Source organism: Narcine bancroftii, chromosome 14 (genome assembly GCF_036971445.1).
Source record: "Narcine bancroftii isolate sNarBan1 chromosome 14, sNarBan1.hap1, whole genome shotgun sequence".
In the NCBI taxonomy this organism is placed as follows: Eukaryota; Metazoa; Chordata; class Chondrichthyes; order Torpediniformes; family Narcinidae; genus Narcine; species Narcine bancroftii.
The window spans coordinates 60165263-60182848 of record NC_091482.1 but is presented as its reverse complement, the minus strand read 5'-3'; the positions used below and the strand labels follow the sequence as shown (position 1 = coordinate 60182848).

General features: G+C 41.3%; 1 protein-coding gene across 1 annotated transcript; it reads right to left on the bottom strand.

The window, feature by feature from the left end:
* Positions 1-7925: 7925 nt before the first annotated feature.
* On the bottom strand, positions 7926-16603 carry pdcd7 (programmed cell death 7). The gene is made up of 5 exons (XM_069912160.1): positions 15005-16603; positions 13698-13836; positions 10498-10734; positions 9925-10009; positions 7926-8129 (listed from the first exon to the last, which is right to left on the bottom strand). The coding sequence occupies exons 1-5, from the start codon at positions 16550-16552 to the stop codon at positions 8006-8008; spliced, it is 2133 nt and encodes a 710-aa protein (XP_069768261.1). The 5' UTR covers positions 16553-16603; the 3' UTR covers positions 7926-8005.
* Positions 16604-17586: the final 983 nt, after the last annotated feature.

Below are 17586 nucleotides of genomic sequence, written 5' to 3'. Positions count from 1 at the left end.
TGTTTTGTTAATCAACTATTAGAATTTACCTGTTTATTAAATTTGAATTTTAAAAGTACTGCCCAAGCAGTCCGGATTTTAGGACTTTTAATGCACCTTCATTGACATCAAGAGCACGGATTAAATCCATGACTGAACATGGGAAGCCTTATTTTGTAACCTTGTTAATTGTCCAGCTACATTTCAAGTCTGTAATTTGCCTCGTTAGGTGTCATACAGGGTTTGAAGAGCAGACGTTGCTGAGCCCTTAATTAATGTGATGAGGATTTATGACGACATGTACAGTTTAAAAATAGCTGAGGTTGGAAACCAGTTGGCTCTCACCCTGGATTATCCCGATCCAACAGATCATGTCAACATTAGCAGACTTGGTAAGCAAATTGGTTTTGCCAATGAACAGATGTACAAAATGAAAATTAACACTAATGCTCGCATCTTCTATTTATGTGATTAACAACCCCAACCTAATTTACTCTTGATAACTAGCCTTGTGATGTACACACAATCAACTCTGTGGGCAGTTCTACTCCCACACGTATATAAGCGTACATAATGAAGATGGACACTTAATGTTTTTATTCTCGTAGGTTTGAGATTTATTTGGCGATAATCTGTCAAAATGTCTGTTAATAATTCTATCATTGCCCTGGAGAGTTGTGTTTGTATTTCAAATGCCGTACAGAAAGTATTTCTATAATACCATTCAGAAATGGTATTTGTGACCTGTCATTCATCTTGTCGATTGACTCATTGGAAGCTTTTGGAGGAAATGTTGGACTATTTCTGTTTCAAAATCTAAATTCTGAATGTACTTTCTTTCATGGTGGAAGTGCAATGACTGACTTACTTTGATCTGAAACAAAACTGCTAGAACTGAACAGCATCCCAGAAAACAAGGCACACCAAGCTCTTCCACGATACAAATTGAGATTTCCAGCGTTTTAAAAAAAATTTTCTTGTGATTGGAGTGAATTATTACAGCATTAAATATAATTGCAGATCAATATTGTCAACTTAATTGGTGAATAATTAACTCAAATAATAAGGAAAGAGTTTTTAAACACTTGGGAGCACCTTTAATGTTCATGGGCTTCCCAAAAATATAAATTTATGATTTAAGAATGATTTTCTTGTTTGCATTAACCTGTCAGGGAGAGAGAAAAATTGTGACTCTTCAAAGAGAGCATGTAAAAAGTATTTGATTAATTTTTCCCTGGACTATGATTTTGTGGAATATTTTACGTAAGATGTAAAAAAAAAATTAAACATCACATTCCCTACCAATTAATTTTAATTAAACAAAACATCATAATAACAGAAGATCACTAGCCAAGAAAGATTGAATTTTACGCCATGGGAATCCACCCAACTGCAGAAACGATAATCCAAAATGTAAACATTTATAAAACTCCTGTAGACTTTGTTCTTTTGCTTACCATTCTGCACCGAATAATATATCATACTGAATTTAGTTCAAAACTACAAAACATCTGACATCAAATCCATAAGGTACATTTTAATTTTCTATTTCTAATAGGTACATATCAGCTTTCTTAAATAAAGTATAAGTAATTAATAATTCACCATAATTTTGTGGGAATTATTAGTATTTAAAAACACTTACTGTCAGGAATCCGGAGTGGAAGTAGATTTTGAAAATCATTAAGGCAAGCACTGTTTCTGGAATGTTCTTCTAGAGGGATCCTGGTGGTCATTAAATATGTTATGCCGCAAAGTCAGTGATTACCGTTAAAGCTTCTTAGGTTAATGGACATCATAAACATGCCCTAATCCAAGTGGATTTGAAAATATCTATTAATTATCATCTGTGTGAAAACATTATCTTCAGCACCCCTTATAACAACGAGCAGTGATACTGCACCTTGAGCGTAGAGGAAGGAGACAGATCAGCACGTTGAGTGGTGTCACGCCAACAATCCTGTGCTCAACATTAATAAAACCCAAGATGATTGTGGACTTCAGGAGGAAGTCAGGGATGTCCTCATCGAGGGCTCAGTGGTGGAGAGGGTCAAGAAATTCAAATTCCTGGATGTCAACATCTCTGGAGATCTGTCCTGGAGCCTCCATGTCAATGTAATCATGAAGAAAGCTCACAACAGCTATACTTTGTGAGGTGTTTGAGATATTCGGTAGGTCACTGAAGACTCTGGTAAACTTTTACAGGTGTACCGTGGTTTAGATTTTTTGGTAGGAATATATAGGTCGGCTCAACATCAAGAGCCAAAGGGCCTGTACTCCTGTTATGTTCTGTTACAGATAGGTGGCCTACAACCGAGGTGACCAGTATTGATAGGAGAGAGCAATTAGTTACCTGAAGAGACTGCAGGGCTACAACATGCTCAAGCATCGTAAGAGTCAGAAAGCCACAGACATCACGGGCAATATGGGATGGATAATTTAAAATGAAAAGCAACTGGAAGCTTGAAGAGCTCCTGCAGACTGATATTGTGGTATTGACCAGTATTGTGCAACTTGTCTCTTGATCCACATTTGGCTTTCTCAATATTGACGCAACTACATGTCAGAATGCATATATGACATCTCATACAACCCTGAGATTCCTTGACCTGCGGGCCAGGCAGAATTACCACTTATTTAGACATACATACAGCATGGTAACGGGCCATTTCAGCCAATGAGTCTGTAGTGCCCAATTTACACCCCATTAACCTACAAACCCCCCCCGGTAGGTTTCGAAAACCCATGTAGAAACGGGGAGAATGTACAAACTCTTTACAGACAGTGTGGGATTCAAACCCCGGTCCATCCCAATCGTTGGCGCTGTAAAGGCGTTATGCTAACCGCTACACCAACCTCGTGGGCCTAAATGGCCTGTTACTGTCCTTGATAATGCAAAATAAACTATTTGTTTACATGTATACATTGAGTTAAGAAATGTAAACAAACTGACTAGGCAATGCAGAGAGAAAAAAAAGTGCAAAAGTAGAATCTTTAAATGAGTCTTATTGAGTTGTTGAGGAGTCTGATGGTGGATGGGTAGCAGCTGTTCTTGAACCTGGTGGGGTGAGTTTTGTGGCACCTACACCTCTTTCCCGATGGCAGCAGTGAGAACAGAGCATGTGCTGGGTGGTGTGGCACAGTGTAGTCAGCTGATGGAGGAGCTCCCTTCTGTTAAAGCAATGGTGCAGACATTCAAATATGTTTAAAAACTAGTAAAATTCATGAAAAAACTGCTTATTTTAAATACCAAAATAAATGTTATTAAAAGCTCATTTAAATACTTACAGAACGCTCTTTCGTCAGGTTGTACTTGTGTAATCAGATGACAATAAACTTGACTTTAGGTCAGTGGTTGCCAACCTTTATTCACTCACAAACCACCTGAAGTATACCTTTAATTACTGACCACCAGTATGTCCAAGGACGGGGGGGGAGAGGGGTTGGCAATCTCGAGCCCCTTTCCAGACCATCAACGGGATTTAGTTTTGTTGTCAAAGTTACAACCTTCTTTTACATATTACTTCTTTATTATATCAGCAGTCTTTGTTTTCACTGCTTTGCGTGGACCACCTTTAACAAACACGTGAATGTCGGAGCTCCGCAGACCACAGGTTGAGAAGTACCACACCAACAGTTATCAAAATACAGGCAATTTTATATTTCTAATCTGAACAAAATGGAGCAGCATTCACTCTTCTGTTCAAAGTCTGTCCCTTGAAGACAATCTAAGTGTGGAAGCCTACATTAAATTAAATCTGCACCTTACTTAGTTAGGGAAATGAATCCATTTACAAGTACAGTACATGCACTTATTTTGAGAATGAAACAAAACCGTATTAGAAAATTATTAGGGGTGGTGTGGTTCGTGCCAGCGACCGGGGTAAGGAGTTTGTATGTTCTCTGCCTGTCTGCATTGGTTTCCTCTGGGTGTTCTGGTTTCCTCTCACCATGGGTTGTAGGCTAATTAGGGGGTTTGGGCGGCACAGGCTTGTGGGGTGGAAAGGCCTGTTACCATGCTACATGTCTAAATTAAAATTAAATTAAAAATAAAGTATTTCTCTTGTGAAAATTGCATCTTTGCTGTTAGTGCCACCTGCTGGAGGTGGAATTAATTTTGGTTTCAGTTTTCAAACACTCAAACTGAATGAACTGTTTTACTGTGGTCCTGAAGGTGCATCTTAATAGTAGACCTAATTCAAAGTAACTGAACTAAAACAAAATTTGACAATTCTGAATCCAAATTTACCTTTCTATTATCCCTTTTCTCTCATCCCAATGCTGGCAATTATAAATTACAAGGATATTCATTTCTACATTCAAACGATTTCTCCAATTGGATATAAAACTTTATCCTTGGTGGAAACATCAAACACTCGAGGGTTTAGGTTTAAGGTGAGAAGGGCGAACTCTACCGGAGATGTATGAGGCAAGTTTTATTTTTAATACTGTGGTCGATGTCTGGAGCACACTGCCAAGGGAGGAGGTAGAAGCAAATGTGAAAGTGATATTTAAGAAACATTTGAAAAGACATATGAACAGGTAAATAGAGGGATGCATAAAATATGTAGGCAGGTGGTATAAGCTATATGACGTTATAGTTGGTGCAGATATTGTGGGCCTAAAGGATTATCTCAGGGGTCGGCAACATTTTTAATTTAGACATGCAGCTCAGTAACAGGTCATTTTGGTTCAATGACGCCCAATTAACCCACCCCCCCACCACGGTACGTACTTGTGGGCTGAAATAACCATTTCCACCTTGCCACCATCAGGAACATCGACAAGGAACGCTGCCATCGGAGAGCAGCAGCAATCATCAAGGATCCACACCACCCAGCACATGCTCTGTTCTCGCTGCTGCCATCGGGAAAGAGGTGTAGGTGCCACAAAACTCACCCCACCAGGTTCAGGAACAGCTGCTGCCCCTCCACCATCAGACTCCTCAACAACTCAATAAGACTCATTTAAAGATTCTACTTTTGCACTTTTTTTTCTCTCTGCATTGCCTAGTCAGTTTGTTTACATTTCTTAACTCAATGTATACATGTAAACAAATAGTTTATTTTGCATTATCAAGGACAGTAACAGGCCATTTAGGCCCACGAGGTTGGTGTAGCGGTTAGCATAACGCCTTTACAGCGCCAACGATTGGGATGGACCGGGGTTTGAATCCCACACTGTCTGTAAAGAGTTTGTACATTCTCCCCGTTTCTACATGGGTTTTCGAAACCTACCAGGGGGGGTTTGTAGGTTAATGGGGTGTAAATTGGGCACTACAGACTCATTGGCTGAAATGGCCCGTTACCATGCTGTATGTATGTCTAAATAAGTGGTAATTCTGCCTGGCCCGCAGGTCAAGGAATCTCAGGGTTGTATGAGATGTCATATATGCATTCTGACATGTAGTTGCGTCAATATTGAGAAAGCCAAATGTGGATCAAGAGACAAGTTGCACAATACTGGTCAATACCACAACATCAGTCTGCAGGAGCTCTTCAAGCTTCCAGTTGCTTTTCATTTTAAATTATCCATCCCATATTGCCCGTGATGTCTGTGGCTTTCTGACTCTTACGATGCTTGAGCATGTTGTAGCCCTGCAGTCTCTTCAGGTAACTAATTGCTCTCTCCTATCAATACTGGTCACCTCGGTTGTAGGCCACCTATCTGTAACAGAACATAACAGGAGTACAGGCCCTTTGGCTCTTGATGTTGAGCCGACCTATATATTCCTACCCAAAAATCTAAACATTTCCTATCCCCTAACCTTCTATTTTTCTTTTGTCCACGTGCCTGTCTAAGAGATTCTTAAATGCCGCTAATGTTTCAGCCTTCATCACCATCCTTGGCAAGGCATTCCAGGCACCCAGAACTGTGTGTGAAAAACACGCCTCTGATGTCTCCCCAAAACTTTCCTCCCTTCACATTGTACAGATGTCCTCTGGTGTTTGCTACTCTTGGGCTGGGTAAAAGGCCTCTCAGAATTTTGTAGACCTTTATTAAGTCACCTCTCATCCTTCTCTCCAAAGAGAAAAGTCCCAGCTCTGCTAACCTTGCCTCATAAGACTTATTTTCCAATCTAGGCAACATCCTCTGCACCCTCTCCATAGCTTTCCCATCCTTCCTATAATGAGGTGACCAGAACTGAAAAAGTGTGGACTCAAGAGATTTGTACAGTTGCAACATGACCTCTTGACTCTTGAACTCAAACCTCTGACTAATGAAATCCAGCATTCCTATCCTATCAACCTGCAAAGGAACCTTGAGAGATGTATGGATTTGGACCCCAAGGTCCTTCTTTTCCCCCAAACTGTTAAGTATCTGATCATTAGCCATGCTCTGAGCCTTCAGATTTGACCTCACCTCACACTTATCCAAATTGAACTCCATTTGCCACTTTTCCACCCAACTCTGCATCCTGTAACCTATGACAACCTTCAGCTCCATCCATAGTGCCTCCAACCTCCATATCATCTGCAAACTTACTGTCCTATCCTTCCGCCTCTTCATCTAGGTCATTTATAAAAATCACAAAGGGCAAGGTCCCAGAACACATTCTTGCAGATCTCCACTAGTCACTGACCTCCAGATAGAATACTTTCCTTTTTGATGAACCACTATCCTCTTTCAACTATCGTGGCCTGACTTGACGGGCATTGACTACAGCTTTCCATTCCTCAATTTTAAATGTTCCCGTGTGCTCACTTTATAAATTCCCTTAATAGTCTTTCAACCAGACGGCTTCAGTCTCTGTTCATCATCACAGAAGTCTAATTTCATCCTATCAGGCAAATTACATCTGTCTTAGTCTTCCCCCCCCTCCCAGCAACTACAAACCACATTCTTCTCTCTCTATTGTAGTTGCGAGGGTCTTCAACTGTTTCCCTTTCCATTCATTGGATAATGTGTTGGACGTCATAAAGCTACAGATCAAAAACCAGAAAGTAAAATTAGTCTTGATAGGTACTCGTTTTAAACGTACTGAGCCCTCCTCATTGCTGTATATATTTTTAAAAAGCATTTCATACAAATTAATAGAAAACATCCTTGAAATATTGAAATGGCTCATTATTCCATTCTACAGGACTGCATTATTTGCCAAACTTTTAGTGTGATCTCCTAACTTAGAGGCAAAGCTACATTTATGGACATTCCCCAATCTGGAGGTAAAGCACAGGAACAAGGAGGAATGAGAAATCTAGATTAGAAATATTGGCCAATAATTGTTGTATTTATACTACAGTATGCACTTTCTTGCAAATTCATATATCCATTATCTATAAATGAAGTTTCTCAGGTCAAACTGATGAACTGTAATTATTTTGTAACTTCTGGAAGGGTCCAGCACAAAGGAGGTATGCTCATCACTCAAAAAATTATAAAGGAATGTAAAGGAGATATTTTAATTCATTATCTTTTGACTTTTTAACCACATTTTAGCTGAAGACTATTACTAAATTTGTTACAAGTCTCAAATACAGCAAAACTCCAATAATATGCCAAACTCAGGACATTGACAGTACCAGAATATTTTCTTGACATTTTTATTCACTGTTTCGGATGTCATAGAGCAGTGATTCTCAACCTTTTTAAAAAAAAAATCCCCACTCATATACTACCTTACTAACCATAGAGCACCTATGGCATAGGTGGTATGTGAGTGGAAAAAAATGAGAACCACTGTGGTAATATGGTAACTTGGGGCTTGGCACCTTAGAAGGGAGTGTCAACAAGTGCCAATCACCAAGATTTCAGAATGATCGAATTGCAGATTGTGAGTTGTTCTTCATTCCTTACTTGGCATTACCGCTTATTGATGTGGCTTCATAATTGCTGGTCCCATAGCATCATGAATCCCCGAGAGAGATTTGTTTGGTTCTGCCTTTGCAGGCAAAATCCAATGTTATGGACTTAAAATAGAATCAACGCAGTCACAGAAATCTAAATGAGGTAAATCCACATTTATTTATTTATTATAAAAGATGCTAAACAAAACAAATTAAGCTGCAGAGAACAGATTCAACACTCATTCTGTTTTGAGTGCAGTTCCCCACACGTCTGATGAAGGTGGATGTGGAAAGACCCAACCTTGTGGAACACTACTCCCATCAGGATGTTCTCCTAGGACAAGGTATCGGTCCCATTCTTGCCTTGTTCAGAAAAGAAAGAAATGTATTATCACCATATGCTTTGTTTTTAGAAATACAACATAATGCAATTATTGCAAGGGTACTTTGCTCTGCCTGTTCCACTGTCCTCAACAAAAGTTTCAAACTACACCAATATAACTGCCCAGTAAAAGTTTCTGATACGGACAAAATGATTCTGCTTACTTCAAAGTATGAAAAATAATAATAAAAGAGAAATGGGATATCTACCAAAATAAACTAACAAGGATGGATGGCATGGTGATTTGTTCAACACTGTTACAGCGTCAGTGACCTGGGTTCGAATCCAGTGCTGTCTGCAAGGGGTTTGTACATTCTCCCCATGTCTGTGCGGGTTTCCTCTGAGCGCTCCAATGTCCTCCCATCCTTCAAAATCGTAACAGGGTGTAGGTCAATTGGGTGTAATTGGGCGACACAGGCTCATAGGCTGAAAGGGCATGTTACCGTGCTGCATGTCTGAATTTTTAAGGAAGTAACAACATTAACTACTTTGCGTAAGGTAGTCATGTAAGCAGATACTACTCCATTTTACATGATGGCAAATGAGGCAGTGTGAATCTCTACATGAAGAAATTGGTGTCTAACAATATGACATTACACTGACCCTTTGAAAATTAACATGGAAGCTGGAAAATATTATTGCACTTCCTCATCCAGTAAACTAACTTAACTACTAATAGATGAATTAACCTGGCAAAATAAACCAGAAATGCAAAAGTGCAGGCACTTGTTAGAAGAATAAAAGTAACCGCAACCCCTCCAAAGCCAATGCATCTTTTCTCAAGTAAGGAGATGTCAACTACATGCAGTTCTCCAGAAGAAGCCTCAGTAGTAACCTGTACAGTTGTAAAGGTCAATATTCCAATTGCCTTCTTGATTATCTGCTGTGATTCATGCACAAGGCCTCCAAAGACCCTCTCCACAACAGCATACTGCAATCACCATTTAAGAACTAATCTGATATTGTATTTTTTTGCTATTTGATTTTTCCTTTCACAGCAGATTATCTCACATTTACCAACATTATACTTCATCTGCCAGACCTTCACCCACTCACCTAACCTCTCTTTATCTCTCTGGAGACGCTCCATATCCTCTATACAATTTGCTTTTCATGCAAATGATGTCATCAGTAGACTTTGATAAGCTACACCCTCTTGCAACCATTGAACAGTTACAGGCCCAACACTGAACCCAACAGCACTAATGATTTACCCCCAACTCTATGCACGTGTAACACATGAATTATTCTTTTGCGGGACACCTTACTGCATGCCTTCTGGAAATCCAAGTTCATGACATCCACTGCGCTCGATATACTGTATCCTTGGTAAGTTTATCAAGCAGGAATTGCCTTGCCTGCATCCATGATGTGTCTACCTGATGAACCCATGTCTACCATATGTTCCACTATTTCTTACCTGATGATAGCATTGAGTATTCCAACAGGACCAGGGCTTATCTACCTTTAGGCCCATTAGTTTGCACAGCACTCTCTCTCTAGTGATAGCATCTGTCCTTGCTATGTGAAGACCAGCACAAAATAATCGTTCAATACCCTAACCATTTCCTCATCACCCAACTTTATTTCTCCTTATTCATCTTCCCAGGGACCATGGCACTTTAGTCATCCCTTTTCCTCTTAATACAATGATAAAAACTTTATCTGATTTTATATTTTGTGAGAGCGAGGTCATAATCATCAGGTTGAATAATAACTTCTCCCACTTACGCACAAAGATACCAGCATTTGGATCATGGTATTATCAATTCTTACCTAATTTGTACAAGTACATGAGAAGAATTTTCAGCTTGCAGATAATATTGGCGAAATGGCTGCAATGGGTGGTCTGGAGGTAATCCTATTCCATAAAATAAAACACACACAAAACAAAATCACCTGGCATTTTCCTGTGTGTGCATTACATTACTTTCACAGGTTAATTAATTACATTAATAACTGGAATAGCGAGGGGTGGAAGAGATGCTGCTTGATATTGTTCTCAATGAGTAGATTTACAATAAGACAATTTCCCTCTGTTGCACCCACTCCATGGAGTTCCTTCAATTAGTTTTAAAAAAAGGGACAAAAATATTATGAATCAAAGCAGAACATGCTGGAAGTACTTGGTAGGTTGAAAAGAATCTATGAACTGATAAAATTTTACATTGGAGATCAGCTTCCAACAGTTAGGACTGGTAATTGTTCATTCTTAGTCCGTGCCAATCAAAGTTGGCTGATCTGAAACACCATGGTAGATCATTACAATAGCCGCTAAATGATTATAGCAAAACTGTTATTTTAAAAATATAAAGTGAGTTAAAAGGAAAATCCATCTATTATATGTACCTGGCTCTCCAAAGAGCATGGATTCAATTTCATATTGCTGTTTTTCCAGCTTCTCTTTCTCTTTTTTAATTTTTTTCTCATTCTCTCTTTTTCTTTCTTCCTCTTGTTCTCCTTCCAGCATAACTCTCAAGGCTCTTTCTTCTGCATCGTACAGATCACTGCGTTTTTTAATTAATTTTCTAAGCCTTTCAACATGATTATCAAAGGTTTTATCAGCTGAAGGAGGAGGATGAACACCTGTACAAACAAGGTATGAATCAACTAATGGAATTATTTCTATTCTTACAGAGTACTTACCAAAACTATTTCGTAGCTTACATCGACAGTTAGTAATTTTTTAAATTAACATTCAGAACATGGTACTCAATATAGTGAAGTTTATAATCTTTTTCAACACAAGTTTCAGGCTAGAACTGGGAACAAAACAGTGCATCAACAAGAACCGAAGTGACAAAATTGGCCCCTATTCGTTTTCCACCAGGTTGAAATTCATCACAAATATAACATTTACAGGTTTGGGCAGGTACTTGGATAGGAAAGGCACAGAGGGATGCGGGCCAAATTCATACAAATGAGATTCAGGTATCATGGTTCACAAGGAAGGGTGCAAAGGCCCATTTCTGTGATACTAGATACCATTCAATTAGCTCAAACTTCCACGTGCTGCAACATTAAAAATACTTTCCTAATTTTGATCTAATTACAAAGTTGGTCTTTTGTATTGACAGCAAGTCAAATAAAATTGTTTCAACTACACATTTTCTCAAACCCAAAAGATGATTTTAAAGCTTTGTTTCTTAAAGTGAAAGTACCACACGCAAATAAATATTAATAACAAAGTGAATTTGGCTTTGTGGATAAAACATTACAGCATACTTTGAATTACATTTTAAATACATTGGAGATACTGGGCAGGACGGTTAGCACCAGTGACCCAGGTTCAAATCCAGCAGTGTCTGTAAGGAGTTTCTTCATTCTCCCTGTGTCTTCCAGGTGCTCTTATTTCCTCCCACCCTGGAGAGGACTTCTAAATTATAAATGAATGCATGATAGGAACTTGCAAATGAATTTCAATTATCTAACATCCCTTTTCCAAAGTCTAAACATTTTACATGCTTGGCATGCTTCCATTCATTGGTAAAGGCACGGAGTACAGATACCATTAAGAAAACATACTAGGGTTGTAGGTCAATTAGGGTATAATTGGGTGGCAGGAGCTCATGGGCTAGAAGGGCCTGTTACTTTGCTGTATGTCTAAATTTAAATTTTAAAATGATGAAAGACATTTTGCTACTTGCAATACAACTGGCGAATCAGGAACTGAAGATGATGTCTAAATTATAAATGAATGCATGATAGGAACCTGCAAAATGAATTTCGATTATAGAACGCCACTTTTCCAATGTCTAAATGTTTTACACGCTAATGAAAATACTTGAAGATACCATGAAGAAAGAGATAACAAGACATCTTGATACAAATTATTCCATCAGGCAGATGCAACATGAATTCAGGAAGGAAAGGCCATGTTTAACAAATTTGCTGGAGTATTTTGAGGATATAATGACCACAGTGCATAGAGTTCATCAACATTATTACAGTAAAATCCATTATCTGGAATTCAAGCAACAGGCAGCCTCAAGCAACCGGCAAAAAAAAATGCAAAATAAATCGGTAAAAAATATTTTCATTCAAAATTTGGACCCCTAGTGGTTAGCCCACTAATCACCCAGCATGCAATCTCAACAGTCACATTCATTTATTTGGCATCGACCAATTCCCATAGCCGCCAGATACCAGGGTTTTTTTTTAAACTATCATAATCCAGGGCGAGCTGATCAACTGGATTCAAAATTGGCTTGGAGAAAGGAGAAAGAGGCTGGTAATGAAGGGTTGTTTTTCTGACTGTAGGCCCGTGACCAGTAGCGTGCGACATTGATTTGTGGTGGGTCCATTGTCATCTGTATTAATGATCTGGATGACAACGTAGTTAAGTGTCAGTAAATTTGGTGATATAGTGGACGGGGAGGAAATATTTAGAACAGGATCTGGATCAACTGCAGATATGGGCCAAGGAATGGCTGATAGAACTTAATTTGATAAGTGCTTGGTAATACATTTGATAAGACAAACCACAGTAGGAATTGCACAAAAAATGGTGGGGTCCTGGAAAATGTTGTGGAACACACAAACCTAGGGGGTAAGTGGCAACATAGGCAGGGAGGTGAAGAAGGCATTTGGCATGCTTCCATTCATTGGTAAAGGCACAGAGTACAGAATTTGGGGTGTCATGTTACATTGGTGAGAGGACATTTGTAGAAAAGGATGCAGAAAAGATTCACAAGGCTGGCAGAACTGGTGGGCTTGAGTGATTAGAAGAGACTGCATGGGCTGGGACTGTTCTTCCCACAGAAAGATGAAAGGTGACCTTGCAGAGATATTTAATCATGAAGTACACAGGTAATGTAAATATCGAGGAGTATGGGTGTCGAGAACCAGAAGGCACAGATTTCAGGTGAGAGGGAAAGATTTAAAAGGGAAGTGCATCTTTTTCACTAGTATATGAAACAAACAGCCAGAGGGTACAATTGTAACATTCAAACACTAGACATGTACATGAATAGGAAAGGTTTGGAAGGATATGGGCCAAACACATGCAAATGGGATAGTTTAGGAAAATTAGAGATAGGCTGAAGGGCTTGTTTGCAGGTTGTAAAACTGTACAACTCTAACAGAATAACAACATAAAGTTCCAGGCAAAGAGCATCATGCAAGTCAAACAGAAAGTTTGGCCTCAGGAAAGAATAGATTAAAAAAATCTTAATAAGTACATCTGGCTCGTCGATCCTGCTCCGCCAGTCAATGAGACCATGGTTGATCTAATGATCAGCTCATCTCCACCAACCTTCCCTTACTATGTAAAAAAATCTATCCAACCATATCTTAAATATATTTACTGGGAAAAACATTTCTCCTCATCTGCTCCAAATCTACTACCCTAAATCAAGGTTATTCCCCCTAGTTCTGGTCTCCCCTACCAATAGAAACAATTACCTACCTCCAACTTATCTATGACTTTCATAAATGTAAGCTGAACTGTAAACAAGTAATGTTCTTCAAGCAGTGTTGTACAAAGCTTGTCAGTCAACTTAATGTAAAATGTCGTGCAATTAGCCCTACCAGGACAATGCATTGCACACCTTTTCTAGCTGCAGCTTCCTTCCTTAGTTTCCGTAACTTCTCCAGTGCCCGGAGGATATCCACTAATCTTTTTGCATCTGTCTGTTTTTTCCGCACTTCTGACAAAACGCTGTCAGCTGCAGCTTTTAGTTCACGTTCCTACAGAACAAAAGTACAAAATTAAATCTAGTTGCTCTGAATATTCGAAGTACTGCAGAGTGAACCTGAATGTCTGGAAAGAGTGAGCACCTTTGCTGTCAATCCCCCTCCCCGCACACCTTCACACACATTAAATCAGGATTTTTTCTATTAATCGATTCAAGAAAACAAATGGCAAATTCAGCAACTTTACCAGTTTTCAGATTTGCTACTAGTGTACAATCTAAATATAATTTTTGGAAAACATTTGACATCTCTTTGCTTCAAAGTCAAACTGTTGCCCTCCTGAGAATAAAATGAAGTTGACACTCAGTAACTGTAGCAAGACTTCTAAGAAACGAATTCAGATACTCCCAGACTTGCGACCTATGTGACTTGCATCCATCCACACACGTGACTGAATTTCTTTTTAATAGGTAAAAAATATAAAATTTACGTGGTTTATGTTGTATTTCACAAACTATAACAGGGATGCAAGGCATGTAAAAGCCAAAATGCGTGCACTTACCTCGTTAGTCAGCATCCCGGGGTCCATAGGCTGGGTGCACCCATCTTGATTTGTTTGTATGCATGAGTGGTGGGTTCGTGTAATGGAGTTCGGTTGGCGCATGCACGAGAATTAAGCGCCCTAATGATATTGAATTTGCATCAACTCTCATGCATGCGCCAACCAAACTCCAATATTTGAGATACAAGACAACCACCGCACCGGTGGCATCACGAAGAGAGCCTCTGCTTCCTCAGGAGTTTGCGGAGGAGCTAGTGGAGTTGTTCAAGTCAACCGGTACGGACTTGAAGGGCCGACATGGTCTGTTTCCATGCTGTAAACGGTTATATGGTTATAGGTGAGCCTACCGTGCATCCGCACAGGAACCAAGATGGCCACCACCCAGCCTGCGGACCCTGGTATGCCGACTAACAAGGTAGGTACATAATTCCAACCTACGTCCATTTTGAGATACAACCGGTCATCCAGAACGCAACACGGACACGTTTTAAGGAGTATCTGTATCTTACTACTCTTTTATTTTCTGATAAGGTTGCGAGTATGAGCTATTGAAAATTAAGGAATTTCTGGAGCCAGTGTATTTCCTCAAGAACCTGGACAATGCAATAAACATGAAGATCATTCAGCTACATGCAATATAGTGAAGATTTGATTAAGTACCCTTTTCTTCTCTTCCACTTCTCGGACACGCTTAGCTCTCCATATATCTATTTTCGCTTCCTTTTCTGCCCTCCTTGCTTTTTGCTCCTGTTTTTCCAAGCACCACTCTTGCTTCTTCCTCTGTATATGTCTTCTCTTCTTTTTAATTGTTTCCAATTTCTTTTTCACAGTATTGATGTACTCACTATCTGTCAGGGTTTTTATTTTTTCCTGTAAAACCGTTTTTATCTCAATTGCTTTTAGGTAAGATCCTGTCCAAATTTCTTCATTTTCCACGTTTTGTCGCAAGTGCTGACACAAAGCAGTAAGCTCAGCCACAAGCTGACAAGCACCTAGCACAGTTTCTTTCACATCACTAACTAATAGCTTAGATTTGGCTTTTTTAATCTCTGCAGGCTGTAATTTATGTTTTGACAAAAACTTCATAAGCCAAAATTCATCCTGCTCCTTTGTTGATTCGTTATTTCCAAAGCCATAAGAGACTTGTTCCAGCGACGAGAATTTAGTCACGGATTCATTTCTCTGCTGTGGATCCATACTGTTCTCTTTCAAACCTTGTGGCAGATTAGCAACACCGGGCCAAGGCATAGGCAGCTCGCCACTTTTGTACTGTATGCCATGTTCCTTTTTCCACGTTGGTATAGCCACTGACAAATTGGGAAAGCTCTGTTGATCATTATGGCCCTGGTTTATTACTTGAGAATTTTGCAGTCCATATCCAGCAGATAGATTAAGACCTCCACTTTGAGGTATAATTTGGCTCTGGCGAGGAGCATGTCCAGGTTGAGAAGTCACATTTTGAACGTGAAGCGGTGGTCCAACTCTCTCTGGGAAGGGTGGGCGTTGGTCGACGTGGGAATGTGTCCGAAAGGGATACTGCTGTTGAGAATCCAGGTGTTTCTGCTGGGGAGGAGGCTGAGGAAGATGATAAGCCTGCTGGGGATACTGATCTTGATAAGGTGGATGGTCCTGGCGTAGAAATGCCCCTGGAGGGCAGGGCTGATCTCTGCATTCAAAGGGCTGCAGGTGGGACGGGTGCTCTTTCTGCTGGTGAGCCTGTGGGCGCAGTGGCTGCCCTTCGTGGGCCTGGCTCCAGGGGTTGGGAGGATGCTGTAGTGCGGGGGGCGGGTGGTCTGGTGGGCGAGGAGGGTAATCCTGCGGGTAGGGCCCCCATGGCCGGGGGAGGCAGTCCGGGTGCTTCACCCCCTGCGCCGAGCTCAAGCACTGCTCCCGACGCTCGGGGGTCTCTCCACGACCCGAATCCCACGGCTGGCCTTCTCGCCGCTCCACCCTGGCCGCCGGCCCCCCGGAGGGGCCTCTGTTCTGGCCGGCCTGGTAGGCAAGGGCCGAGGCGCCGGGCCTCCAGTCGCTCCCGGCCCGGCTCCGATCCGACTCGAGGAAGCCGTGCTGGCCTCGGGGAGGGGGATACGCGGCCCCGGCCTTCTCCTCGCTTCGGCTGCTGGAGTTATAAAAGTGGTCCCGGCCTTGGCCCGGCGGCCCATTGCGCAGTTCAGGGGGCCCGCGGGAAAATGGCGGCGCCCAGTCCATCGCCGCCCGAAACCGCCGGCGCACCCGGCACCCTACGTCATCGACTTGACGGCCGGCACCGAACCAATCAACGCACAGCAAGGGCGGGGTCCTGAAGGGCGAGCGGAGTTGGACTCGGGCGCCGCCTGGCGGCATCTCGACTAATTACTGCAACATCTGAATTTTCTGTCACGAATTTCGGTGTTTATAATATAATTCATATTATAAACTACCTTAATTAATGAATATTAAAAATGTCTTGGGTTCATTGATCATTCAGGAATCTGATGGCAGCGGGCTAGAAGCTGCCCTTGTGCCGCTGGGTGCCCGCCTTGAGGCTCCTGTACCTTTTGCCCGATGGTAGCAGAGTGAAGAGGGCACGGCCTGGGTGGCGAGGCCTCCTCATGTAGGTGTCCTTGATGGAGTCTGGTACCTGTGAGGTCCCCGGCCAACCCGCTAGAGTTTACTGAGGGTTGGCGCCTCCACTCCAGGCAGTGATGCATCTGGCCAGAATGCTCTCCGCGGTGCACCTGTAAAGTTTTTGGGTCTTCGGAGACGTATTGAATCTCCTCAAGCACCTCACAAAGTATAGCAGCTGGCGAGCCCCTCTTCACGATCGCCCCAACACAGGAGCTCCAGGACCGATCCTCGGAGACGCGGACACCCAGGAATTTGACGTTCTTGACCCTCTCCACTAGTGAGAACTGGGTGGTGTTCCCCTGTCTTCCTCCTGAATTCCACTATCATTTCCTTGGCTTTGCTAACGTTGAACACAAGGTTATTGGTGTGACACCTCTGAATGAGCTGATCAATCTCCCTTTTGTACACTTCCCCATTGCTATTTGTGATTCTGCCGACAACTGTGGCACCATTGGCAAACTTGTAGATGGCTTTGGAATTGTGTCTGCCCATAGTCATGAGTGGGGTAAGCACACATCCTTGGGTTGCACCTGTGTTGATAATAAGTGAGGAGATGTTGTTTCCAATTTTTACTGACCGTGGTCTTCTGATAAGTCAAGGATCTACTTCCAGGAGCCGGAGGGGGGGGGGGGGGG